This window comes from Tachysurus fulvidraco, chromosome 8, assembly GCF_022655615.1.
Source record: "Tachysurus fulvidraco isolate hzauxx_2018 chromosome 8, HZAU_PFXX_2.0, whole genome shotgun sequence".
Taxonomy (NCBI): Eukaryota; Metazoa; Chordata; class Actinopteri; order Siluriformes; family Bagridae; genus Tachysurus; species Tachysurus fulvidraco.
Genome location: NC_062525.1, coordinates 14,462,511 through 14,490,330, shown reverse-complemented (window position 1 = coordinate 14,490,330; position 27,820 = coordinate 14,462,511). Strand labels below are relative to the sequence as shown.

The 27,820-nt window shown below is 40.0% G+C and overlaps 2 protein-coding genes across 5 annotated transcripts; one reads left to right on the top strand and one right to left on the bottom strand.

Moving 5' to 3' along the window:
- Positions 1-165: 165 nt before the first annotated feature.
- znf281b (zinc finger protein 281b) lies at positions 166-9,741 on the bottom strand. Of its 2 annotated transcripts, none has more exons than XM_027177623.2 (7): positions 9,588-9,741; positions 7,471-7,893; positions 7,182-7,298; positions 6,929-7,052; positions 6,721-6,804; positions 4,547-4,665; positions 166-4,462 (listed from the first exon to the last, which is right to left on the bottom strand). In XM_027177623.2, exons 2-7 carry the CDS (start codon positions 7,840-7,842, stop codon positions 2,843-2,845), a joined length of 2,436 nt encoding a protein of 811 aa, XP_027033424.1. In that variant the 5' UTR covers positions 7,843-7,893; positions 9,588-9,741; the 3' UTR covers positions 166-2,842. The 2 variants fall into 2 exon arrangements, with proteins under 2 accessions (XP_027033424.1, XP_027033425.1); XM_027177624.2 differs by having other exon boundaries at positions 7,182-7,295.
- A 1,800-nt stretch (positions 9,742-11,541) lies between these two features.
- Positions 11,542-27,561, top strand: kcnj19b (potassium inwardly rectifying channel subfamily J member 19b). Of its 3 annotated transcripts, XM_027177625.2 has the most exons (3): positions 11,542-12,541; positions 22,004-22,220; positions 22,460-27,561. In XM_027177625.2, exons 1-3 carry the CDS (start codon positions 11,876-11,878, stop codon positions 23,056-23,058), a joined length of 1,482 nt encoding a protein of 493 aa, XP_027033426.1. In that variant the 5' UTR covers positions 11,542-11,875; the 3' UTR covers positions 23,059-27,561. The 3 variants fall into 3 exon arrangements, 2 of the variants coding, with proteins under 2 accessions (XP_027033426.1, XP_027033427.1); XR_007143756.1 differs by lacking the exon at positions 22,460-27,561 and having other exon boundaries at positions 11,542-13,062; positions 22,004-22,139; XM_027177626.2 differs by lacking the exons at positions 22,004-22,220; positions 22,460-27,561 and adding an exon at positions 12,819-13,908.
- The last annotated feature ends 259 nt before the right edge of the window (positions 27,562-27,820 follow it).

Below are 27,820 nucleotides of genomic sequence, written 5' to 3'. Positions count from 1 at the left end.
TCCAACTGTAACAACTGTCATAATAATGTATAATATTCAGCTAATTAAATAAACTCCAAGAATGAAGTGAACTGAACGCTAAAGCCACACGATGGTTAGTGGAGCGGTGCGATCGGTTTGCATGTCTCGCATCAGACCACAACACAGACATTTACACTGAAAAGCTTTCATAACAAAAGGTTTTATTGGCTTATCTAATCATATATAAAGTCATCTGACATGTTCAGCCCTGTAGAGTCACAAAAAGAAAAGCTTGAAGATGAGGACAAATCTGCTACAAAAACAAATTTGGTGCAATTGTGATCAGAAAAAAGCCATACAAAAAAACTTCATATCATGCATCAGACAACAAAATCAAATGGGAAAGAAAACACATTTTTAGTGTTTTGTACATAACTGTAAACAAAATCTTTCTAAAGATCATATCAAAACACATGGCAAGTAACAAAACAGGGAGGGGGGGGGGGGCATGAAACAAATTCAAGAAATCCTAAAGGGGAAAGAGATCTACAAGGAAACACTGCTTGGCAAAATTGCTTAACAGACACACACACACACACACACACACAAAAAAAAAGTTTAACAGACCAACATGAATGAGAATCGTAAACACAGATGGCATTATAAGGTTCTACAATATGGCTGATGTACACTACAATATTACCACTATATAGGCTACATGAAACACGTCCCTGGTTTTGTCGTGTATACAGTGATATGAGGTATATTAAGGTCAATTGTGTTCTTTTTGCCACTTTTTTCTTTTCTTTTTTTTTTTTTTTTTTAAAGTATGGGACAAGTTTGGAGTGCAGCATTTCAGTTTTGAGCCCAGAGACTAGTGCAGGATCAGCAGTTCTCTGATAAGGGACTGAGGCCAATAGCTGGGTCCCGTTCATGCTGGATAGGAGCAGGAGACATGGAAGGAAGACACAGGAGTCTTCCTGCTCCGTTCACGGGCACAGCAAGGATTGCATTTGTGGGTGGGAAAAGGTGAACAAATTCACAAGTCTCCTCGGGCTGTTTGACTCCTGATTTCATGGCTAATAACAAAAAAAGTATTAAAATTAAACAGGTTCAGGTCCATAAATTCAGATTTGCATGAGATTAAAAGTCCACATCTTGGATGGTTCTCCAAGCAAGACCTTGAAAGGGAAGTTTGCATTTTTGTCCATTAGGCATCAAATTTGTAATTTGAGAGGTAGAATTCCAAATGCAGCTATTCACTCAAAAGCATAAATCAACTTAATACTTAAATACACTTTGAATACAAAGAGGCCTTGTTCTTACACACAAGGCTCCACAGCACAAAAATTGGTATGGCATCCATGTCAACAGCATTACTTAAACAAATCATGCTAATAACCCTCACTTCCCACTATATATTAAAAAATGCCACTAGCAATAAACACCCATTTTCTTTATTTAAAAAAAAAAAAAAAAAAAAAAAAAAAATCAAAAAAAAAATCACAGCTTTCCTCTGAACAAAAGCATGTATGTATTTGTAATCCAACAGTTTTTGTCTTCAGTGGTAAAAGTGCTAATATGATTCCTTGAGAAATAAAAGGGATGAAAGCCGACATTTAAAAACCGGGTATAATTAATGGCTGATTTATACTTCTGCAAAGCATTAAGACAAGACGTAATAGGTTACGGGTAAGCAGAGCTTGAGGGGAATCCACACAAACACTTATGCCTGGTGAAAATCTGTTGCTCATGACACTGATTAGTTGGGCAGGAAAGAGTATATTCTAATGTCAGGGATGCGATGAGACCCAAAGAGCTCTACACACAGCCCAGAACTAACACATGCACAAAATGGAGCAGATTAAGGACTGAATTGTGGAAGAGACATGACATTAAAGCTCTTTGTTAGAAGAGTAAATAAAATTTTAAAATCTATCCATCAGTGAAGTGAGAGACTCCTCTTTGATTGGAGTTCAGAACATTCTGGATTGCTTCATGCAACACTGCCCTCTACTGTAGTAGCAGACATGTAAGTGAAAGGTTTTGTAGGACACTTACACATATTCACAGATGCAGAAGTATAAATCAGCCTGCGTAGGACAAACCCTGAGGCCATATTACAGTAGCTGTAAAGATGCTACTTAAAAATTACTTGCACACACACAGATATCCATAAGCATTCACATGGGACTGTGGGTGTGCACTTAGGGTCGCAACCATGTCTTAGGTTTGTCCTTTAGTGATTAAAGTAAGCAAAGTGTTTTCACATTGACAAAGTACCATAATCTCTGCATATGAACAAGTAGTGGAAAGATTGACCAGTGTGATCAGCTGAACAGGTAGGCTGAGTGTGGATTAGATTTTTTCTTCCTCAAGGAATTTCAGAAAACTTAGTTTTAAACTATACTTGTTTAAAAAAGCAGTGCTAGTTGCACCTAATTGTTTAAAAAAATGCTTTTTCCTGAGTAATACTTTCAATTATTGTAACAGACAATAGGCTGACATTTTCTGCCGCTGAATACTGGGCCACACCCTGACAATAGTTATTACTATAGATCATCTTCATCTATTTTACAATTCTATCCTGATTGCTAAAAACACAGGGTTTATGAAAAGTCAAGCCAGTCATTACCTACCCTCTAATCACAGAAATGGCTACACTAATAAAACAAGGAACTAAAATACATATTAAAAAAAGAAGAATATAAAAAAAATTGCATTTGAGGTCAGATAGACCTTCCCTGGTAGAGTATTAACAATTAATGGCAGTGTAATAATTAATATTTTATCTTGCTTTAAAAAAAGAGGGAATTGGGGTTGAGGGCATTGGGGAACGTCCTTGTCCCAAACCGCAGGGTTAGGTTGGCTACCAAAACCTTTACCTGTAGCTTTGGCTCGTGGGGGTTTTGGTTCCTGAGCTAGCTGGCTCATTTACTTCAGCTAACAGACTGGTATACCCTGAGAATTCCGACACGGGAGTTCGCGATATTCGGGGGTCAACCTCGACAACAACGATCTGGGGGTCAGAGCTATACGCCAGTGGGGTCCGGCGCTCGGATTTGAACTGGGACCCGAATGCCTGAGCGAAGTTCTCGATCTGAAATGTGGGGCGCATGTCCACCTCCTTGGATGGTTCCAGGGCCGTCAGATCAGGAGGGGAAGATAGGGAGTAGACAGAAGTGGAGCCGGTGCTGGTGCTGTTTGCATTGGTGCCGTTACCATTCTTCACCTGCTGTTCCTTCTGCCCCCTACCGTTATCAAGTTCCTGGGTATCCAACTGTTCAGTGAGCTCTTGAGATGGCGTTAGCTGCTGGTGGGCAGAGGGCTCCAGGGCACTCAGGTGAAAGGCCTGCTGGGAGGAAGGCGAGTTGTGAGCAGGAGACTGGGAGCCCACCAGCATGCTGAAGTGGGGCTTTGGTAGCACAGAGACAGATGAAGGACCATGGGGGGAAGAGACAGACTGGCTGAAGGTACACTCCAGAGGAGACGTAGCATACATGTGTTTCTCTGGGAAGAATGTAAAGATGCCACTACTGCCATGGCTTGTCCTCTCCAGTGTCTGCAGCAGGAACTTTGAATACTCATTCATGACGCCGTTTTTGTCGGCTGAGCCATTTGGAGAGCTTTCATCTGCCCCAAGCTCAGGTGTTGCTGAAGTAGCATGCAACTCCACATGGTGTGGTTCTGAGAGGTCAAAAGTCACATCACTTTTATGGGAGTAGTGATCCAGTAGGCTCTGCAGTACCTCGTCTGGGATACCTGACTTATCGTGCTTGTCAACACTGACGAGAGGTGAAGTGTCCAGTAACGCCAGTGTGGGTTCGCCAATACCTCCCTGGATAACCGTCTGCTGAGAAGGAAGGTGGACCGAGCCGTACTCACCACCACCATTGTTCGCTGCATGCAAGTATCTCCTTTTCTTCAGAAACTGCATGGCATCGTCGTAGTTGCTGCTTATGGCACTTTGTTTTGAATCTGATGAACTCTGGAGGAGGCCCAAACCATCCATCCCACCTGCAACCGGCAGATCCATTGGATTGGATTTAGGAGGTAACAGTTTCTGCTCTTGTAGAGCTGAGCTTGAGCCAGCCTCACTCATTGTGAGCAGGCTCTTGTCCCCACCCTTGCGTCCACCTTTTTTATAGGCAAGCTTGGGAGTGCGAACATGCTGGTTTGCCATGCTGGTGTCTGCCATGTTTCCCACCCCTGAAGAGGATGCCCCAGATCCAGCGGCCATATCTATGGCGTAGTCTTGCATGCCGATCATTTGGCTTGCCCCTGGAGCTGCCTTTTTCCTCCGCCGCTCTCCACCCTCCCCACTGTTCTTGGATCTGCCTCTCTTGCGTGGTGGTGCACTAGTATTTCCCTGAGTGTGTAGGTAGCTGCCTTGTCCCAGGTCTTCATCATCGAGGTCTAGCATCCCTGGGTCCAGACCCTTCTTTATGGCTTCTCCACAGGTTCTCTTGTGCTTCAGTAAACGATCAGTACGAGAGAAATACTGCAGATAGGCATGGAAAGTGGAATGAGTAAGATTTTCATTCTAAATATTTTCAGAAGCACTTACAAGTAAGGTCATTCTTACCTGTTGGCAAGTATCACATTTATATGGCTTTTCTCCACTGTGTGTCCTCTTGTGTCGCTCCATGTGGTATTTCTGAATGAAGCGCATGTTACACTGGTCACAGCTGAATGGCTTTTCTCCTGTTGTAAAGGAAATCACTTTACACACCTCACTAACAGATTCCAACAGCTTGACTATCTGACAGAGAAAAGTAATACAAACTTGAATTCCCAATAGAACTGGTGACCTATTATCAAACTAAATACTATTGAGTCAGCATGCTCAGATTAGCAGCATGCTCATGTGGGGTTGTCTGGTCAACTTCGGTTACAATCGCACAACCACCGTCTATGCTAAAAGACATTATTTCAGTCTTTAGTGAGTTTTCTTTTCGGCTTGAGTTTGTGTGTGGCAATGTTGCCCTGTACCAAGTGCAGTTATATGACAGCTTTGCAATGCAATTCTGTGATTTTCTTAAATACGTCCATTGGCAGCTGAATTTTCAAACTCTATACAGTGGCACAGGTCTGGGACTCCAGCACTCCCACCCTGTGTACGCTGTAAAGACCAGCTTACATCTTACAGCCCATTTCTGAAGCATCTTTTAAAAACACACAGGACATTGCATAAATTTGCTTCGTCTTCAAGATGGCAATTTGTAGTCCACGCACAAAATAAAAAACCTCCACTTTCTGATAACTGTGAGCAATGCCATGACTGTAGTTGCTCACTAGAGTTTGCACAGTAGTAACACATGCATAACCATAAAAATGTGTATACAGTGGTGTGAAAAAGTGTTGGCACCCCCTTCCTGATTTTTTTTTTGGCATGTTTGTCACACTTTATTGTTTCACATCATCAAACAAATTTAAATACTAGTCAAAGATAACAAGAAAACAAATCATTTTCCTGCTACAAAACCCAAGTTCGCTTCAGCTTGAGGTCACGAACAGATGGCCGCACATTGTCCTTCAGGATTTTTTGGTAGACAGCAGAATTCATGGTTCCATGTATCACAGCAAGTCTTCCAGGTCCTGAAGCATCAAAACAGCTTGAGACCATCACACTACCACCACCATATTTAACTGTTGGTATGATATTTTTCTGAAATGCAGTGTTACATTTACGCCAGATGTAATGGGATACACACATTCCAAAATGTTCAACTTTTGTCTCATCAGTCCACAGAGTATTTTCCCAAAAGTCTTGGGGATCATCAAGGCTCATCTGAGATGAGCCTTTATGTTCTTTTTACTCAATAGCTGTTTTTGTCTTAAATCAATGCCATGCAGGCCATTTTTGCCCAGTCTCTTTCTTATGGTGGAGTTATGAACACTGACCTTAACTGACAAATGAGGCCTTTGGATGTTGTTGTGGGGTCTTGTGTGACATATTGGATGAGCCGTCGCTGCATTCTTGTGGAAATTTGGTCGGCTGGCCACTCCTGGGAAGGTTCACCGCTGTTCCCTGTTTTTGCCATTTGTGGATAATGGCTCTCACTGCGGTTCACTGGTGTCCCAAAGCTTTAGAAATGGCTTTATAACCTTTTCCAGACTGATAGATCTCAATTCCTTTCTTTCATTTGTTCCTGAATTTCTTTGGATCTCGGCATGATGTGTAGCTTTTGAGAATCTTTTTCTCTACTTCACTTTGTCAGTCAGGTCTTATTTAAGTGATTTCTTGATTGCAAACAGGTTTGGCAGTTATCAGGCCTGGGTGTAGCTAGAGAAATTGTACTCAGGTGTGAAAAACACTCACACAGGGACATGTAGGTTTGGATTTTGTTTTCCCTTAATAATAAAAAGCTTCATTTAAAAACTGCATGCTGTGTTTACCTGTGTTATCTTTGAATAATATTTAAATTTATTTGATTATCTGAAATATTAGTGTGACAAACATGCAAAAAAAAATAAATCAGGAAGGGGGCCAACACTTTTACACCACTGTATGTAATTAATTTGCTATTTTAAAAAAGAACTGGTGGTGCATAGAGAGTGTGTGAAGTTCAGCACAGTAATTGTATAAAATGTGAAATAAGGCTGAACTTGCTGATGTGGAAAGTGTTGCGTTTGCTAATTTTACAGATGTAAATGCATTTGGTGAAACTGTAAAAACAAGATTTCATTTCTAAAAAACATTTTGACAGTTTTTAATAACTTTGAAAAAAAAATGGGGCAGAAAGGTACAGAACTTACCACTATGGATCTTTTCGTGCCGCTGCAGCAGGTACTTCTGGATGAAGCTCATATTACACTGACTGCACCTAAAAGGCCTCTCACCTGTACAGTCCAAAACACATGGTCAACCATCAACGATAATTAATTATAATAATTAATTGTCCCATTAAACATTCCAGCAAAAAGGTATCTTTAGGAATTGGCTAGCAGTGAAAGACTCTCTCGCCTGTGTGGATGAGCACATGTCTGCGCAGGTGGTAGGAGCTGCGGAAGGCAGCGTTGCAGTGTTCACATATGTGAGGCTTGGAGCTGGGAGAAAGAGGTCCTCCCTCCCCATCCAGCATCATTGACTGTGCAAAAGAGACAAGCAGAAACTAGTCCATTAGCATCAGTCATATTTTCCCTTCTATGCTTCTTCTCGATTAAATAGGCCCAAAGGGTTCTGTGAATGGTGAGTGAGAAAATGAAAGAATAAGCACCTTTGTGGAATCTCCCCGCTTCCTTCTGCCTCTGCCCTCGGTTCCCTCCCCATTTGCCCGCCGTCCTTTTCTGTGTGTGGAGTCTTTTGGGTCTTTCCCTAGTCTTCCAGGAAGCTGCTGTCAAAACAAAAATAATAAAACTAAGCTTGATGAAGCATGAAGAGACAAGTCAAATGCAGACATAATAGGATTAGGTACAAGACTTTAGGAATGCAAGGTTTAGCCATAGATAAATTATCCATGGTGAAGAACTTTACACATAAGTACAATTCCCATCTCATCCACTTACACTATTGATGTTGACATCATGCAGAAGCATGTTCTGGTGACTTCCAAGGGAAATGTCCAGCATGTCTGAACTCTTGCCTCCCCCTATCCCTGGACCTGACCCATACAGTGGGATGCGGTAGTCGAGCTCATTGAGCTTCTCCTGCTTTATGCCCATGCTGTGCAGAAAGCCACCACCATGCTCAGGAGAATCCCTCTCCTTCTTCAGGACCATCTCTTGTGGCAAATCAGTCACCACCGGCTGTGACGTGAGCCGTGTGAAGCTGGTAACTGGAGGTAAATGGCTGAACATGATCATGCTGGGGGGAAAATTGGGGTCCATGCTGCCGTTGCGCAGAAACTCGTTGCCTAGCTTGTCCTGAATAATACTCATGGTTGGTTCCTCAAGAGGGCAACGGTCATTCAGCTCAAAATATGAGGTACACTGCAAAGATAGAAATCATGTAAGATTTTTGCTTCTGTGTAGCTTCAGAAATTGTCCAGTACAAACATGCAAAGTATTTTGTGTCCTTGAAAACATTTATTTCATTTGAAAAACTGTTGAAAGTAAAGAACACCTTAACCAGTCCATACACAACGTTCCTTTCTATTATGTGTATAAAACTAGCATTTTAAGCATACAGTTGATGAGAATATTTGCTGCTCTTCAAGGTAATCTGGAGGAGACCCAGAAGCGCTGTATTTATGGTGACTGTTTCTGCTCACGAAGAACTGAATATAAGGATATTATTTAAAACGTGTGTTTCACTGCTAAGTACAAGTGCTATTGTCCGCTGGAATATGAAATTGTCTGCGTTTGTCTTGTTAGAAAATACAGGACCATTTCACTGTCTGCTGCTATAGTAAGATGAATTACCTTCCAGATAAAATGCAATTTGAAAGGTTTTCTCTCACTTTTCTTTAATATTGCTAAAGATTAAGAGAGAAGGACACTTTTACCTCACCAAATTGAAATAGTCTATTATTTTATTACGTTCGCAGATGAGTAATTTTCCGTAAATTGCGAAAAATCGTGAGATTTCTTGCGGATTTGATTTCGCGACACCGCATCTATTGTGGTGCGGGTAACGTTAGCTAGCAGCTAACTGAGCTAAGTCGAGTGAGCTAGCCAGCTAATGCTAACGTCCTTCCATAAATAATGAATAACGCAGAGATCACAGCAGCTCTGCTATTCTGCTGTTTGAGCAGAATAGAAGACGCAGTTCAGCCAGCACCCCTAAAAGGGTTAGCGGGTCGTTGTATTTAGAACCAATTACAAATCCTTATCTGATTAAGACAATAAAATCCACCTCTCACGCTAGTCAACAAATCAATCTCCGTCTGAATAAGCAGCTAGCTAAATAACTAGCCATGTAGCTAGCAAACACTTGCTAGCTTTTGATCACCAGAGCAACCAGGCAGTATCGTTAAATGAGTCATTATACGTTGTTTTACAGTTTAATTCTATATAAATGAATAAAAATAAAATCACCAGACGTTAGGCGGTCCCACTACTTAATGTAGTGCAGGTTAAAGCAAACACAGAGGCTTTTTATCGCCATCAAGTCTGTTAGCTATGGAACAAAAAACATTCCCGTGTAGCACGCAGCGCGCTACAGAGGCTGCTCGGATATCTGGCTAAATCACATGAACTGCTACTAAACTAGCAAAAACACACCACATATAACCAGGTATCTCAATGTTTAAGCAGTTCCTACAGTTTTTTATATTTATTATTCATTAAAACCGTTTTGCGCCAAGACAAATAACCAGTTTTAGCTAAAACTAGCTAATTATAACGTGTGGTGTTGAACAACTGCAGGCATATTTTGGGATGTAAAACAGAAAAAGACGAGTTACATCGTTCTTAACACAGTGCAAAAGGTAATGGCTAAGTTTACCTTTTCATACAAAGATAAAAACAACAACAAATAAATCAGTCTAAAGCTAATAAGCTGTTAGCATCAAAGCTCGGTGTTAAATGGCCCACGGTGCCATTGCACACAGAAACAATGATGCTCGTCTGTAACCGACGCATCTCTCCGTCTGCACTCCGGCTTTTCGCGTCGCTACGACGCGTATTTCAAAATATTGTTATGATTGCAGTCAGGAGAAATGTGTAGACTCGATAGCACTCACCCGTGCATGTCCACGTCCGACTCTTAACGTCTGAATGAACCCCAAACACACAGTTCTGTTAGCGTTTACTGCCAAAACATTGTTCTCCTGCAGCTGTTGCCCTCTTCCATCTTGTGTCGGCGCGGGGGATTATGGGTAAAGCGGACGGGTCGGGAGAGGAGACAGACGAGTACCCGTGCGGGACAGTGTTGTATCACTTCCTGCAACTGATTTGAATATTTTCTTTTTTCTTATCTTTATAAAATAAATTCTAAGCTATTAAACGACATTTCTAAAGCTCGTACGATGTATAAAGCATATTATTTACTTCATAACACAACACACTTACTAAAAACTGAAGAATGTCCTTATAGGACGTTGTTATTGTTATTGTTGCTCAAAGACGTTATTTATCAACAACAAAAACAATGACATGTTAATGCACTGTTTGTTGTATTTTTTTATACATATATTGTTCCAGATAAATTACTAACATGGTAAATAATGACAATGTTTAATGTTTTATCATCAAGGAACAGTTTGTGTGGACAAATGAGTTATATTAAAGGATAAAATTTTCAACTAGCATCAATGACAACAGATTTTTCTTTGGTCGAGTCTTTATTAAACAAGCAATGTTATTAGGTTCATGTATCTCAGGATAGCCTTCTGCACTGATCCATATCCCACACTGATTTTGTTTTTCCATTTCATTTTAAACTGAACACATGATCAGGATTGTATTTTTTGGCTTTATATGAATATCATATTCAGCACATTTGTTTAAAAAAAGTCACGTTTTAATTCTCTTTGCACGTTCATGTCCACTTTACTGTATTTTCACGCAAAGTACATTCTTTAAACAGTAGATGGCAACATATGAGCTTGTATTATTTGTTTAATTCATACGAATACAAGCTATTGTGCCTTCAGTTTTCTCATTGCACAGGTACAGTTGGAGGATTTTAGAGCCTCTCTTTGCAACACCGTGTACAAGGTGAGAGATTTTACCCAGGAAAGGATAGCAGTCAGTCACAGGGCACCATGCACTCACACCATAGGCACACTCTAGTGTCACAGGGCACTCACACCATATTTACATCATTTAGCAGACATCCAGCATGACTTACAACTGAGCAGCTGAGGGTTAAGGGCCTTGCTCAGGGTGCCCAGCAGTTGGTAGACCTGGGGTTCGAACCCATAACCTTCTGATCAGTAGCCCAACACCTTAACCACTGAGCTACCACATCCCACATCCCACTTCACAATCTAGTGTCACAGGGAACCAGCATTCACACCATATTCACAATCTAGTGTCACAGGGTACCATGCACTCACACCATAGGCACAATCTAGTGTCACAGGGCACCAACATTCACACCATAGGCACAATCTAATGTCAGAGAGCCTAGTCGCATATTTTGGACAGTGAAAAGAAACCAGAGAACCCAGTATAAACCCACATTAATACAGGTGAAACATGAAAAGCTCCATATACACAGTAACCTGAGATCAGGATAAAAATAGGACTTTCAAACCGTGAGGTGGAAAACTTTCTTATGCATATGATTTATTGCAGTTCCATCAGTACTCAATTAGTTTGTTAAGACTCCTAAGTTTCACAGAGCAACATTTACTCCATAATCACTAAGTGTATTAAAATGTGTTGCATTCCCAGGGGTTTCTGTAGGAAATGTTGCCTCTTTTCTGTAGTATACAGTAAGGATGTAGAGCATATATTGTTAAACATCAAAGCATTTGCTAAATGGAAATGTGATAGTAAAGTAGGGCGCAGAAAGAGATTCTGAGCTACAAAGGCAGGAGGTTAGATGAAAACGCAAGTGAGATGTAAAGCCTTCACTTTAAGGCGCCGTGCCATCAAAGGCCACGCCTCCACCCCGCTTAACCTCCAATCACGGAGCTGGGTTCAAAAAGGACGTAAATTTTGGAGCTCGCGCCACGGGGTACAGTGTCACTGATCGCCGCAGTGTGTGTATCAGAGCATCAGTGTGTTTAGTACAGCAGCGCAGTGGAGGCGCGAAGAGGACACACACGGCACCAAGAGGGATCCGAGTCAGGAGAGGACAGGATCACTTTTAAAACAAACAAACTATGCTTTGACAGAAGAGGATGCAGATTAAAGTTAAATGACCGGAGATGAGCTTAAAATGTGCAGCTCCCTCAGCATTTGACTTGATCATACATGGATTGCTGCGCTAAACCTGCTCTAAGCCTTTTCACGACAACTTCAGTGGTACTTTTTCAAAGCAAAAACCAACAAAACAAACAAAAACACATTGTCGCTCAGCATGTCAGCCATCAGAAGGAAATTTGGAGAGGAATATCAGGTCGTGAACACCAGCCGAGGCGCGCATTTTCCTGCGCCAGTTAAGCGCAAGAGGCAGCGCTTCGTGGAGAAGAACGGACGCTGTAACGTGCAGCACGGAAACCTGGGCGGTGAGACGAGCCGCTACCTGTCAGATCTGTTTACCACGCTGGTGGACCTGAAGTGGCGCTGGAACCTGCTCATCTTCCTGCTCACTTACACGGTGGCTTGGCTCGTTATGGCCTCCATGTGGTGGCTGATCGCGTACGCACGTGGAGACCTCGGGCGCGGACACGACCCCGACTACACGCCGTGCGTAGCCAATGTCTACAACTTCCCCTCCGCCTTCCTCTTCTTCATCGAGACAGAGGCCACTATCGGCTACGGGTATCGCTACATTACAGAGAAGTGCCCTGAGGGCATCATCCTATTCCTCTTCCAGTCTCTTCTCGGCTCAATTGTGGACGCTTTCCTCATCGGCTGCATGTTCATCAAGATGTCGCAGCCGAAGAAACGCGCAGAGACGCTCATGTTTAGCCAAGACGCAGTGATCTCGCAGCGGGACGGCAAACTCTGTCTCATGTTCCGTGTGGGAAACCTCAGGAACAGCCACATGGTGTCAGCTCAGATCAGGTGCAAGCTCATCAAGGTAACACAGTCTCTTGGTTTTTGTCCTTATCTAACCAGGCACAAGGCAAAAATCCCTTTTATACATCAAAACCAAAGATTCTGTTCATTAGTGATGTGCACAAGTGATCACCAGAGCAAAATTGGCACCTTAATGATTTATTAATCCAGCTGGACAATTACTTTCACACCTGAAAAAAGTGCATGACATGTGAGAAGAAAGTAGGAGAACACAAATCTATCACTTGTAGCCCTGAAGATGAAAGGTGTAACCAGGGTCATATATTTTACATTTCTAGTAACAGTCGCATGGAGCAGCATTGTGAGCAGGTGTAAGAGAGGCACGCATCCATCCCACATTCTGTGATTCAGCTTCTTGTTACTGGACACAACCAACAACAAACCATCTCTTTCATTTATTCTGGGGTCAGAACCCTGAGCAATAGCCACAAAGGCATGTAAATACTGGGAATAACACTGTCAAGGGGAACATGCGTGAATCTGTGTGAATGTGTGCCGCTCACTCAAACCATCAGCTTTGAGGTAATCTTCATCGTCCTTCATATCTCGTGTCTAAATGTTCACCTGTCAATCAGCTTAGTCAGCCACACATTTCCGTTGAAATCTATACAGTGATTGATATTCATTTAACACTTACTTTGACAGATGTCATAAGAAATAGATGAGCTGGATGCAGCAATTTTTTCTCATCTGTCACAACTTTGATCTTTGTTGATAAGAAGAGCTTATGCTTGTCAACAAGTATAAATGAGCACAGCCCAACTGGATTACACTAAAGAATTGTAGTCTTAAAAAATAAATTGAATTAATGGGATTATGAAAACATGTGCTAGGCATATACATTAATCCTTTAAGGGCAAAGGTAAAGTACATGGATTGACCTGAAGCTGTGACATTCTCATCATCAGTTTCACCCAAAAAGCATTGCCGTAAAGTCCATATATCTCAGCCACATAGGCGATTTCCTCAGTTCTTAGCAAGCTGTCATAAAATGCCAGAGCTCCATACTTTAAAGCAAAGAAAGTAATCATTATACCTTTGAATTATAGCCTAGAGGAACAGCTTGAGCGAACAGGGAGGTAAAGCTGTATTACATCTAGCATTGTTGGAACTTCATCTCAAGGTTACTGATGCTCATATAAAGTGTAAACTAAATGAATGACAACAATAAATTACAAAACCATAAACTGAACTGAATAGCCAAGTCATGGCATTTAAGATTCAGAAACAGTTAGAATAAATAAATGTAATATACACATGCAGTTAGAATAATTATGCATGCAATATATCTTTGCCTGGGGCTTTCTTTATGCCATGCTCTCGGATTAATTTTTCATTAGACAGAGCTAGTGTGTGGGCGCTCACCGATTTGGTTATATATATATATATATATATATATATATATATATATATATATATATATATATATATATATATATAAATAAAAAAACAGACTTCTTTAAAGAAAGAATGCAGAAACAGTTAAAAAAATATGGTTCACTGTTGTATTGACTTCTTTTATGACTTCCTAATCTAATTTGCACTGGGGAGACAGACTGAAAGAATGGTGTTAAAGAGGGATTAGAGGAATAGAAGAAAAAGTGAAGGGGAAAATAGACAAGAGCAGACTTGAAGGACAGTTCAGTCGGGAGTATAATTTTCAGAGCAGGAGTGCTATTGTGTGTGTGTGTGTGTGTGTGTGTGTGTGTGTGTGTGTGTGTGTGTGTGTGTGTGTGTAAGGTTAGGGTAGTGTACTCTGGGGTCTGGGGAAAGTAGGAATTGATTGACAGCTAGTTGCTGACAGCAGTGGATGAGAGCAGGTGCATTGCAGTGAAGGTGGGGAGACTGACAGCTAAGTTTAGGTGCTTTTTTTCCTCTGTGTCTGTCTGTCTGTCTCTCTCTCTCTCTCTCTCTCTCTCTCTCTCTCTCTCTCTCTCTCTCTCTCTCTCTGTCTGTGTGTGTGTGTGATATAATCAACAAAGAACAATAGATTAGAGGTCTGAGTATCCGCAGCAATAGATGCACATCATTGCACTAGACCATTGTGCAGAGTAAGCACTCTGGCCAGCCTGAGATTTACACCCTTACTATCATTGTACGGTTTTCAATTTGCTCTAAACTCATATTTGGCTCGTACCAGTGAAAGTAACAAGGGAGCAATGTGTGTAACACATGACTGAGCTTAATTAATCTAACTGCAAAGTAGGATGTGCCTTCACTATGTCGGAATGATTTGAGTTTTGTACAAGAGATTACATTCTATAGATTTTCTTTCAACAGCCTTGCAAGTACATTTCCCACTCATTTTCTCCATAGACTTTGAGTTTGAAGCAAACCGTACAACAAAAATATGAATCATGGCCTGTTGCGAACCTTTCAAGGACACATCACCATGTAGCCTTGCGGGTGACGTCAACGAGCCCTATTTTCTCTAATGTTATGCTCTTTTGTTAGAGTGTGAATTGTAGGTTTGTGTACAAGCAACATAGAGTTTTGTATTATATGGTTATGGTTTTATTGTTTGTATTTTAGGCTTTGTGTTTTATATACTGTAAAAGAGAATCAGTAGAGACTCAGTAAAATGTTTATGTTGTAAATAAAATGTCATTTTCAAATAAAGAGAGGAACAATGATTTGCTTCGTTCTACATTTCAACACATCTTTTTAAATCCGATGCTTGGCTTGAGTGCCTATTCTTTTGAGAAACTAAAACATTTCAAGTAACATGAAGCCTGTATACGATGTACAAGTGAATGTGTAAAGGACCTGTGGATAATATTTTATTAATATTTGGCATATCTGTGCAACTGACAGGTAGCATAAAAGTATAGTAATGTTTATCAGTATTATTCTGTACACGTTAGTACACTTGGCCTTTTCCTATTAATAAAACATTACAGTGTATTAAATATAAATAATACATTTCTTATAACAATGTAAAAGTGCTGTTCAGAATATTTGGAAAAAAATCGACTTCAGGACTACTTGCACAGATTATGTGAAAAATTGTAACTTTATTTTTGATGAACTGGAGAAGCACTACAGTATCTCCGTCTCCTGTAGATATTTCTTAGAATTTTATAACAATGCAAGTGCATTTCATCTAAGAGAAAGGACGTGATTGCTGTTTCAGCTTTTACAGCATTAATATCTGTTATTGTTAAGTCTTTGCTTGAAACTCATAGTGTAAATACCACTTAGCCAACAATTTTTTAGCTCATGGCAAATAATTTTTAACAGGTTATATGTTAGTGCTCCAAATTAAAGTCACAGGCGAAATGTGTGGCATTTCTACTTCCAGAGTCTGACAGTTTGGTATTTCTGAGTGGCCCTGTGTGCTTTAAAGAACACTGTTGCTTGGATTGAGACATTCCATCTGAGTGATTAAAAATGGGACCAGAATCTCAAAGTAATGTTTTCAGCATCTTGTAGAATCATGTAGACTAGATAAATAATAGATTTTTTCAACGGTTTAGCTCTGGACTATTTTAATTGCCATTAAACTCTGAGCATAATAGTTCATTGAAATAATGTGAATTTATATTACATTTTAAAATATAAAATATATCTGGCATGCTTGTCAGAGATATTAGTGAGTACCAATAGAAGATTACTACAGAGAATAGAAAGAAAATCACATAATTTAAGATTCTGGTCCATGCTAATGTGATTCTGCAGATTTTTTATTTACACTTTCATGCTGTTCTTTCACATCACATTCCAAAGATGTTCTACTGGATTCAGATCCAGTGACCGGGAAGGCCACTGAAGAGCACTGAACACTGTGTTTTTCATGAAGCCAGTTGGAGATGATGTTTTTTTTTTGTCCTGGTGCATTATCATGCTGGAAGTAGCCGTTTGAAGATTTACGAATTATGGTCATGAAGGGATTCACATGATCAGCAACAATACTCAAATAGTCTGTGGCATTCAGGAGAGGATTGATTAGTATTAACAGTGACAAAAAAAAAAAAAAAAACATTCCCCACACCATTAAACAACCTTCTTCAGCCTGAACTGGTTCATTGATTCATGCTGTTGGAGCCAAATTCTGACCCGACCATCTGTGTGCCTCGACCGAATTGGAGATTCATAAGACCAGGCTATGTTTCTCCAGTTTTCAGCTGTCCAGTTTTGGTCAGCCTCAGATTTCTATTCTTGGCTGACAAAACCTAACACGGTATTCTGCTGTTGCAGGCAATTTTCTTCAAGGTTTGGATGTGTTCTGCCTTTTGAGATGATTTTCTACTCTTCACAACTTTACACAGTGATTATCTGAGTTACTGTATATCAACAAGGCGTTTACATCTGGATGCCCACTGGATGTTTTTTGTTTATTGGACCATTCTGAATGTCTAGAGAATGTTGTGTATGACAGTGGTAGCTCAGTGTATATTCCATTGGCCTTCTGATCAGAAGGTTGTGAGCTCGAATCTACCACTAGGTGTGCCCTTGAGCAAGGCCCTTAACCCTCAATTGCTCAGTTGAACAAAAAGAGATGAATGTAATGAATCGCTCTGGATAAGGGTGTCTGCCAAATGCTTTAATTGTAATGTAAAATCCCAGGAGATCAGAAGTTATACAAATACACAACCCAGCACTTTTGGCACCAACAATCATGCCTTGGTTAAAATCTCTGAGATCACATTTTCCCCATTATGGTTTATATGAACTTTACAAAAAACTGCTGGCTTGTAGCATGATTTTATGCATTGCACTGCTGCCACATGATTGACAGAGTAGATATCGGCATCAATGTACAGGTTTACAGATGAGTCAGGTTAATTACAAAAATCCTTTGATTGGTCATGCTTAATGCTGGCTATGAAAGTAAATCAAACTTGAGCTCTTGGGGAAAAATTGAAAGATAAATCTTAAATATATGGGCAATAATAAAAAGAGACAACTTTCGCATTCAGGATTACTTGTATTACCTATTCTTAACCAAACCTGAAAATCTTATTTTAATATTGTATTTTACAATCACCATGTCACAATTCACCATGACCCAACAAAACCAAACACGACTGAGTAATACAGTCAAATAGAAGAACAGACGGAGTGAATAATGGCCCAAATCTGAGCCATATCTGTACAGTCAGAGCAGTGCAAACAGGTAAAAATTACATTTTGGAATGAATTCAAACTGTTAAAACATAGAATTCTTACATTACAAGTAAATACATTAATGCGTTATAAAAAGGAGAAATTCATGACATAATATCCTGATGGCATGTACAATTGGGTGAGGTTTAATATTAAGAACAAATAAGACATGTATATGACATGATTGTGAGCATGTGATGGATTATTATGCATGCATGGATTATTTTGTCATTTATATTATAAAATCATTGGAGTCCTGTTTATTATAACCAGACCCTGTCTCAAGTGAAATCTTTTCTTTTTGTATTATGAAATAATAATCATTCCCACCATAGAAAGGTCACTGAATCAATTTTGTTTAAAGAAATGGAATTATTGGCTCAACAAAAATAACAGATAATTATGATAATAATGGATAATTGTTTTATGCTGAGACTGACTCATTTTTTAGTAGTCAGTGAAACTAATCTCACATGTAAGCACTTTCTTATGTGTGCCATACCTGTGCTCTTATCTGAAACATCCAAATTTCAAGTGACTCACTGTGAGAAAAACAATACTAGGGCAGAAAATGATGTATACTATGTGGACTCCTGACCACGACACACATGTGGTTCCTCCTCAAACCGCTGGCACAAAGTTAGAGGCACACATTTATGTTGTATGCTGGAGTCTCACATACTCTTTGTGTGTGCCATTTGTATACTGAATCTTCACCAGATATAAGTTTAAGCTTATGATTAACAATCCGACTGTGCATAAAGTAAGCTCCATGAAGACATGATTTGCCAAGGTTGCTGTAGAAGAACTCGAGTGGACTACACTGAGCCCTGACCTCAACCCCACTGAACACCTTTCGTATGAACTGGAAAGCCTACTGCGCTGACAGCCTCCTCACCTAAAATCAGTGTCTGATCTCACTAATGCTCTTGTGGCTAAATAGACACAAATTCCCAAACCTAAATTCCAAATATCTAGAAAGCCATACAAGAGGAGTAGAGGTTGTTTCCTCAGCAATGAGGGCAATAAATCTGGATATTTATGATGGTCAGGTGTCCACAAACCTTTGTCCATATAGTGTATCTTGCCCACCCAGTAGCTAACTATCCTTATCACTCAGCAAAGTTCCTCCATGACATACAAAACCAGACACTATCATCATATCTATGTCACAGAACAGCTGAACACATTCTGTGGAGAGCACTGATAAACCATACATGAGCTAACAGACACCCACAATTGGCTAATTGGCTAGTGTTACTTTGATAGACAGGAGAGAGAGCAAAGAGTGCAATGCTATCCAATTTGGCTTTCTAAGTCTCTCCATCGCAGACAGCTGTAGAATTGTCAGGGTGTGAACTTGTGCTATCATGATGACAGAGCAATGGCTTTTCTGTTGCAATACTTGGGAGTCCCTTCATTATTGCTTTTCTAAATGGAAATTAGTTTTCAACTGCAGCACTGACTGTTAGGGTTAGTCCTAAAGAGCTAATTGCAATCTGCTCAGCTTAGCGATATCTGTGTCCTGTCTATAATAAAGATTGTGTATTACAGCTTCAGTTTATTATCCTTAAAATGATTTTCAGTGTAATGAAGAGAAAACACAGCACCGAGCCAATTTTTGTGATCATGGCCTCATGCTCTTTAGGTTTGATCTTTTCTTGATCTTGACATGTAAAAGTCTTTAATTTTTTCTTCATCCTAGCTGTGGTTTTGTTGTAGTTCTACCATAACAGTCATTATTACAACTCTGAAAACAGACTCTGTAAATTTTAAGGAAGCACTACAGTGTGTGTATTTGTACTTCAGTCTGTGATGATGAAATGGCACGAAGATAAAAGATTTAGGGTTGGAACAGCAGGGTTTTATCATTGCCTCTACTGTATCCTGGAAAAGAGAAGAGAATTCCTTCTATAGCACTGTATTAAAGATGCCACACAGTGAACTAGGACTTTATACCTGTACATTAGCATTACTCCCACCCCTCATTGCTCCTCACATTAACTCAGATTTCAGAAAGCTTGCCAAGACCCTTGAGGGCTAATGAACTTCAGATTGATGGTTTTTATTTCAATTGAAATGTGACTCACATACTCCAGTTATTTCCAGTGTTCCAGTAAAAGTGCAGTGCACAAAAACCTTCGTAATGTTTTCTGTCTAAATATCGAGCGACAAAAATATTCAAACAAGGTGCCAGTTTTATGCAGAGTTAAATTTAATTAGCAGGTGTGTAACCACAGGAGTGCCATTACTTTGACAGAAATAATAACAGCTGGTATTAGACATGTTTCAACCTGATGGATGACATCCTCTTGTTACTCAGTAGGTGTTGTAGTGTAAATGAATCTTTGCCTGTGCTTCAGTCATCTGTTGAAAGCTGTATATGTGTGTGAGCATGCATGGCATAGTGTTCTGGATAAAGATATAGGTATCTGGGTGTATTGGAGCTGTTTTTTTTTTACAGCACAGCAAGGACAGTGTGTGGGTACTGTGTCTATCCTGTGAAAAGTCTCACCCCTTGGTCTGGGTACACCACCACGAGTGCAGTTCAGTCTGTTCACCATCTGGAGCGGCAAGCGCACCAGCCAGCTCTGTCCCACTCTCCCACCAGTCCCTTATGTTCATTTGCAAAGACACAACTCTACAGTCTACATATTGGAATGATTTAAACTAGGTATTCCACAATACTATTTTTTTTTTTCCGTGTACAAATACGAGAAGATGTTTTGCTACTCATCATTACCGACACCAATGCCGATGCTGAAATGTGTAACCTCCATAGTATTAACAATGGGGTGCATTATGGAACAGTTTATTTAGCTCTGTTTATGTTGCTTGCTGCCATGTGCTACTTGCAGCAAGCTCCTATAGCTGAGTTTCATTTTTGACCATGTTTACCAGTTAACTTGTGCTCCATTCCACAGACAGAATGAAAATCGACTTGGGGGACTTTTTTAATCATTATAAACACAACAAAACAGGCATGAATATTTTTTGGCCTCTGTTAGTGGCACAGAGCAGTAACACCTTGACTCATAAGCAAAGTGTAGACCCATATGTGTCTCAGTGTTCACAGAACTGAAGTACTCTTATGCACTAAATTTTTCTCTGTACACTTGTTTCACTGCTCCACATTTGTGAATATGTTTGTGTGCTCACTCTGTATCACTGTGCGCTCATTTTTAATAACCGCACTCACTGATACTGCTCTGCATGCACAGGCTGGCTGAAATACTATTTTCATAACTCCTCTTGATATTATTATAGGGCACAGTTTGCAGTTTTTTTCCCTTTTTTTCCTTTTTTTTTGATGATTATCTGTGAAATTCATCCAGATTGCTGTAATTTCATGCTATCTGTTCTTTAGGCTTGCACCACTTGTAATATGTAGCATGGAATCAGCTGTTGGTATCACAGCATTTTTTATATTTTATGAGAACAAGTACAGGCAAATGTATGATAACAGCTGATAACTGACACCAATATACTGTATGTAGCGAAACCACACACACACACACACACACACACACACACACACACACACACACACACACACACACACACACACACACACACACACACACATGCACACACTTTATGTATGTGTTCTTGTTATTCAGTCTGAGTGTTTATCTCTGTACTGTACTGTGAATGACTGAAATAGAACAGAGTGTTGAGTATGTTTTCAATAAATAAAAGCGTTCTATACAACCTGAGAGAAATACTAATAGTGTAGGTGTATTGTTACTCAGTTGAGTTTCAATTCTATTCCTTTTTTATATATATAAACTTATCCATATTCTTTGTTTATTGAGAATAGAAAAAGTCTCTGTTACTCTAATTGTCATGAATTAGTAGAAAACAGTTCATTTTAAAACTCCATCAGCAAGTCTCCAATGAGGAGCTTGGCAATAATGCAGATGGTAAAAAAATAAATAAAAAAAAAGCCAGGGTGTTGCTTAGGGTGATTTATGACCTCGAATCTAAATTACAGATTTTCAGTATGTTCCACAGGATCTTTAAAATAAATGCTTAACATCAGATTCAGGTAATCTTTTGCTGCTGTTCAGTTCCCGAGGGTTTCACTCTCCTTTCTGTCTTCACTTTGGAGTTAATTTATTACTCTGAAACAGAACATTAAGCTCTCTGTTGACTTCATTCACACTTTAATCCAACTGATTGTTCTATGTATTCCAAGGCATCTGCTCGTGGATGAAAATGAAAAAAGAACAGAAATTGTAACGTGGCACCTGTGTTCATGAAGAAAGTCTGGCACTCATCCAGATATCAGGGGAAAAGCACTTTTGAAAAGGGCATTACCTGAGCAGCATTTCTTATTCTGTCTCCTCTACTGCAGTCTCGTCAGACACCTGAGGGGGAGTTTCTGCCCCTGGACCAAAGAGAGCTGGACGTTGGGTTTGGAACGGGCGCCGACCAACTCTTCCTCGTCTCTCCTCTCACCATCTGCCATGAGATTAATCCCAAGAGCCCATTCTTCGACCTCTCACAGCGCTCACTCATAAGTGAGCAGTTTGAGATTGTTGTTATCCTTGAAGGGATAGTGGAAACCACAGGTTAGCATCATACTGAGATCACTAGACAAACAAAATAGATTGGGGTCTAAATGATTCATGGCAAGCCATTATGTGGTCAGAGAAAACCAAGATAAATATAGATGCACTCAAAGGTAAAAGCAGTGCTTCACTGTGCTATCTTTTTCCATGCTGGATTGATTGCCTACTCTCTCTTTCACTCTCCCTCATTCTCTCCTTCTCTCTCTCTCTCTCTCTCTCCCTCCCTTTCCCTCCCTCAGGTATGACGTGTCAAGCTCGGACATCTTACACAGAGGACGAGGTGTTGTGGGGACACAGGTTCCTTCCTGTTATGTCTTTGGAGGAAGGTTTCTTCCGAGTGGACTACTCACAGTTCCACAGCACCTTTGAGGTGCCTACACCGCCTTACAGTGTAAAGGAACAGGATGAATCATCTTGCCTGCCTTCCCCTGCTCCACCTCTCACCCCCACTCCGGGAGATCCGCGAAGCCGCAGAGAGCGCATCTTCTCCCTTGATGGTGTGTCCCATACTGAAGGTACAGTCTCGAGGTTGCCCAGCAAGCTCCAGCGTATGAGCTCCAGAAATGGTAAAGATTGTGGGAAATCCAGCAGTACACAAGCATCTGAAAAAACATCCAACACTGGTGACCCTCTACGCTCATCAGCCAGGCTGGAGGAGTCCAACAGCCAGATGAAGGCAGAGCCACAGATCCTGTCAGCAGGAGAGCTGGAGCATCATAGACTGCCTTTAATGCCTACTCCAGTGCCAGGGCCCAACCTTAACCAGCTGCCATCGGCTGGTGGCCGACCCGAGGACAACCTGCCTGAGAAACTACGCAGGATGAATGTGGACCGCTGAGCCATGAGCCACGGTGATGTCCACTTCCATCATGCCTCAAACACAAACTGATCAACAGAGAGGCTTTGGGAAGACACACAAATCCAATACAAACTTTAGCTGGACTATACTGTGATTCTTTTTAATTATTACACAAAGGAAACAGCCATGTCTGTCATCGTCAAACGGATTACGCCATCATCCGTCAGCATTCTATTCAGTTTCAAATAAGCTTAATATATTTTCATTTAAATCCAAATTGAAAACTTTGGCTTTGTGTAAAATATTCATATGTATCATGCTACTCAATTTATTAACGTATGCTTGACTGATCAAACTGAATCATGTTCTTGTTTTAGTTCTGATTAAGCATTTGCTGATAGACAATAAGGCAATGAAGATATATATTTAACATGCACAATCATGTTAGGTAAGTAGAAAAGGTCTGTCCTATTTGAAAGGCAGTATAAAGATATAATGCACAATTTTGAAAGCAGCATCGCATGTGTATTTCTTAGTCAATGCAATGAATTAACAAAAAAACGAGTGAACTGGCTAGGCATCTCACTTTTCAAGCTATAGGCCTATTTAAAACTCCCTGTTGTGTTCTTATCCAAGCTGAGATGTTAGTGAGTGCAACAAAAGTCACATGCGCAGCTTGCTTATAAGTGACATATAAAGGCACTGAGTTGAATGCAATGCCTGCTGAGGCTTTCTTTAAATTGCTGCCAGCAAAGCAGGTGCCAGTAAGTATGTAATTATTTAGTAAAATACAATATAGTGATGCTATTATAAACAATGATAAAAGCTTAAGCAAATATGATATGAAATTTTCATATCTGCAAATATTTATTTCTGATAAATCTATATTTTCAATAGGATGTTAGAAATGATGCATTATTGCTGTGTAAAGGTTTTATAGTGTGAACGGTTATTATTACATTTAATTATCTTTCGGTAAACGTTTACTTAAACTACCAACAATCTGTTCTCCTGAGATAAACTGACATGCGGTAGCCCCCATAAGGCATACATAATGACTATAAAATTCTATATGCAGAACAATATGGTACTGTTATTCTGTGGGAGTTAGTTTTTTGCCTGCCATAGTCTGGGTCCACTTGCCTCCTTCCTTAATGGGAACTAACTCTACTCACTATTACACTGTTCTTTTGATCACTTTTATCCTGTAGTGAAAGATTTCTTTCCTGACAGGAGTGATTTCTTCCCAGATGACATCCACATGACTTGACAGAGAACAGACATGATTAAATGATATATTTTGGCCTTCACTTTCACCACATCTCAACTCAACTGAAGACACGTGAGACATTTTGGACCAATGTTTTAGACGATTTATCAACATCATCGAAATATGAAGTGAGGGAAAATCTTTGAGAAGAATGGTGTTCATCTATCTAATACAGTTGCAGTGACATTATGCCATCAACAAAACAAGCTCTTGGTGGCCTAACAGCTTAAAAACACACAAAAAATTCTCTCTGTTTGATTCTCCTTTAAATAGTCACCCCTTTGAAATACAGAATGCAAGGTGTATGCCTTCAGTCCATGCATATCATCGAAATCATATTTTCATCAATTTAAATGTTCAATAAATAATTTAAGTGCTAATTTTATGTCATGACAATTGGCATCCACAATCTATGATACTGTGGATTTATACTCTCAGTCATGCAGCTATAGCAAAGAAATCAGTTCCCCTGCAGAATACTTGTTGTGAGCATGACACCTGACAACATTAGTGCAGTGACTGTTCACCACGCATGTATGTGTAATGATCCATTAGTGTACAGGAAAAGGAGACACTGAGGTGTCAAAGTGCTGTATGTAATTATTACTTCCACAGCAACCTTCCAGCTCTCACCTTAGGCTGAGGGCTGAAGTGAAAGTAATTCAGTTAGTCTTCAACAGGACATCAGTCACAGATATTTACAATGCATTACACTTAATTTTACTGGTACAAAAAGAATTTCTAAGACATCCTTCATTACCAGAAGCAGTCAGACCTTATGGAGCAGAGAGGAAATGTTTCTCCGAGGGACTGCAGTATAAGCATGGGACAGTGCACTTAATGTCCTCAAATATCCACAGAGGACATCAGCACTTGATTCAAGTATAATAGGAAAGGCCCAGTCAGTGCTGTGATAGTTCCATCTAATGTAGCACTCCAGGGATTTCCTTATCCTTATCAATGCATTCATTCCATTCTTAGGTTGTCTTAAAAGTTTACAAGTTTGTGCCACAATTTGGAAGATGGAAGCTGCACTGAGGGTAACCATAAATTATGAGCACATCTGCAGAGCTGCAGATGAATTACAGCGTGTATTCTCTTTATAGAGGGGGTGTAGCTATCTCTGGCATAAAGGACAAGGTTATTTCTCTGCATTCAAAGACCCTTTTGAGACACTTTATCGATTGCCTAGTGCCGCCATATGAGCCTGGACAAATGTTACATCTGAATAATCATGGCTTCTCTACTGCATTGCTGTAGCAGAGCAGCAGCACAGAATTGTGCCCGGAGATGCGTACGAGAGGAAGTGTGAGTCACGGACAAACACGAAAGAAAGGGGAAAAAAGATGCTCTGAGTGATAATTTAGTGAAGCTAAAACCATCTATTTCCATATCCTGTTTAGGAGAATACAATGTCTGTTACTGATTGGTGCAATGGAAATGTTTGGGGATATCTGGCATGCATGTGCCTGAGTTTATACAAGATGACACCGTTTTTACTTATACTGGTTAACTGCCGTACTAGTCAAGTTGAATGCAGGATATGCAAAATGCATTACACGAAGCCAAAATGGCAGCAGTCACGCTCACCATGCTGCCCAGATGCTCATAAATATCTAATGAACCCTGAATAAACAGGATCAAATACACTGGCATGTATGTGCCCAATCATTACCTACTGTTCTTGCAAAAGCTGGGGATAGTGAGCAGAGACTGGGAATATACAACACAGCAAGAAACTTGGTTCATACTGCATGCTTCACTTTTACTCCAGGCACCACAGATGTTGAGGGGAAATGTGTCGCAGACTGTATGGCTGTCCTCTCATTGGGACAGAAAACATCAGGATGGATGAAGAAACAGCTGTTTGTTTACAGGATGAATGACAGAAATGCTATTGCTTTAAAGGTTTTTGGTTCGTAGACGATCATTTTGCAGTGTTCAAACTGTAAGTAATAATCAGTGAAGTGTGGGTTGAAAATGCCTTTAAATTCTATCTACACTGGGGAGTAAGCTTTAGTTATCCTTGCTAGCACTCAAAGTCTGCATCTATTATGTGGCATTTAGCAGGTGCCTTTAGCCAGAGTATCTTAGATTTATCACATATTTTGTATAACTGAGCAGTTGCAGAATAAAAGCCTTGCTCATGTGGCCAGTAGTGACAGATTAGCAGTGCTGGGATTTGATTTCACAACCTTCCAAACAGTAGACCCATGGTTTATCCTGAGCTGCCTCTGCCCCATAAAATGTTATAGAAATATCAGTTTCAGAAGCTGAAGGCCAAAAAAATTGATCTCACCCTGAATATGAAAGCTGTCTGATGATAAAATCCTTTAAAGAATCATCTTTTTATCTTTTAAATCTTTGGAATAGATTGTTTCTTCTCTTTTTTCGGACAGTCCTACATCTCATATGGTTCACTTTAGCTTACCAATGATCTTTAATCATCTTAAATTCATCCACCATCAATATTCACTATATACTGATCATGGATGCAGTGGATCCAGAGCCTATGAGAGAAGAATAATTCATAATAAGCCCTGTATTGACCTGGAGACTCTGGGTCTGTGAAAAATAGTATTAATCCAAACAGTATGTGATAATGCTTTGGCAGTTTTACAAAGTGAATGATTTTTGTGGGGTCAGAGATACCAGAAATATTTTTATATTTGTTATTTTTGACCCTGGTTATTGACCCTGTTCAGAGGAGAATGATTTCTGTCCTCCATGCTCTGTAAACATGAGAATAAATGATATGGGTTACTAACATCCAACCAATCAGGACAAGAAGGTGTCATTCAGTCATTCAAGTCGGTTTATGTCTGACAATAAAATTGCTGTATATATTGTACCTTTATTCAGGATCATGAAGACTCTCTGCACCCAATGTTAATTTTGCTGTGTCAAAAAAAATGTGTTATAACATTTTAGCAGGACTCAGAAGGTGCACAGCTTTGGTTCTGCTTTGCAATCAGTAACCTGAGTTATATGAGTTGTCCTTAGACAAGCCATCAATAACTTTCTACAAGCTTGAATAAACAAAGTTCTATGCGTACTGCAAATATTGCAATCTAGATAGTTTTTGAGACAATTGTTTGCTGTCTTTAGTTGGTGATTTTGTAAAGCAGGAGAAAGGAGAAAGAAACGTTAGTATAGAATTTTATTGCATCTGGTCTAAGTATCGGATACATGCCTCCAATATGCAGAATAATGCAAGTATCAATTTTATAGATAAAGTCTTTTAATAGAGCAGAGCAGCCACACTCTGTCAGCACAAATCCATCAACATGTACTAATCTCATTTCAGTGTATTTTCAAAAGGAAGTTTGTAAATCATTATATTCAGTTGAGTCTCTTTGCCAGAGACCAGGCCAACAGAAAAACCTAATTAAACAGACAGTAATTATTACTGAATAAATGCTCACTGGTAGGTCCACTAGATAAAATCAAGGCTAACGTGGAGTAGGAGAAAGTCCCACTATACAGTCCCCTCTGCGAGTGTTGGCATGGCCAGTTCACCCCCCACCCCCA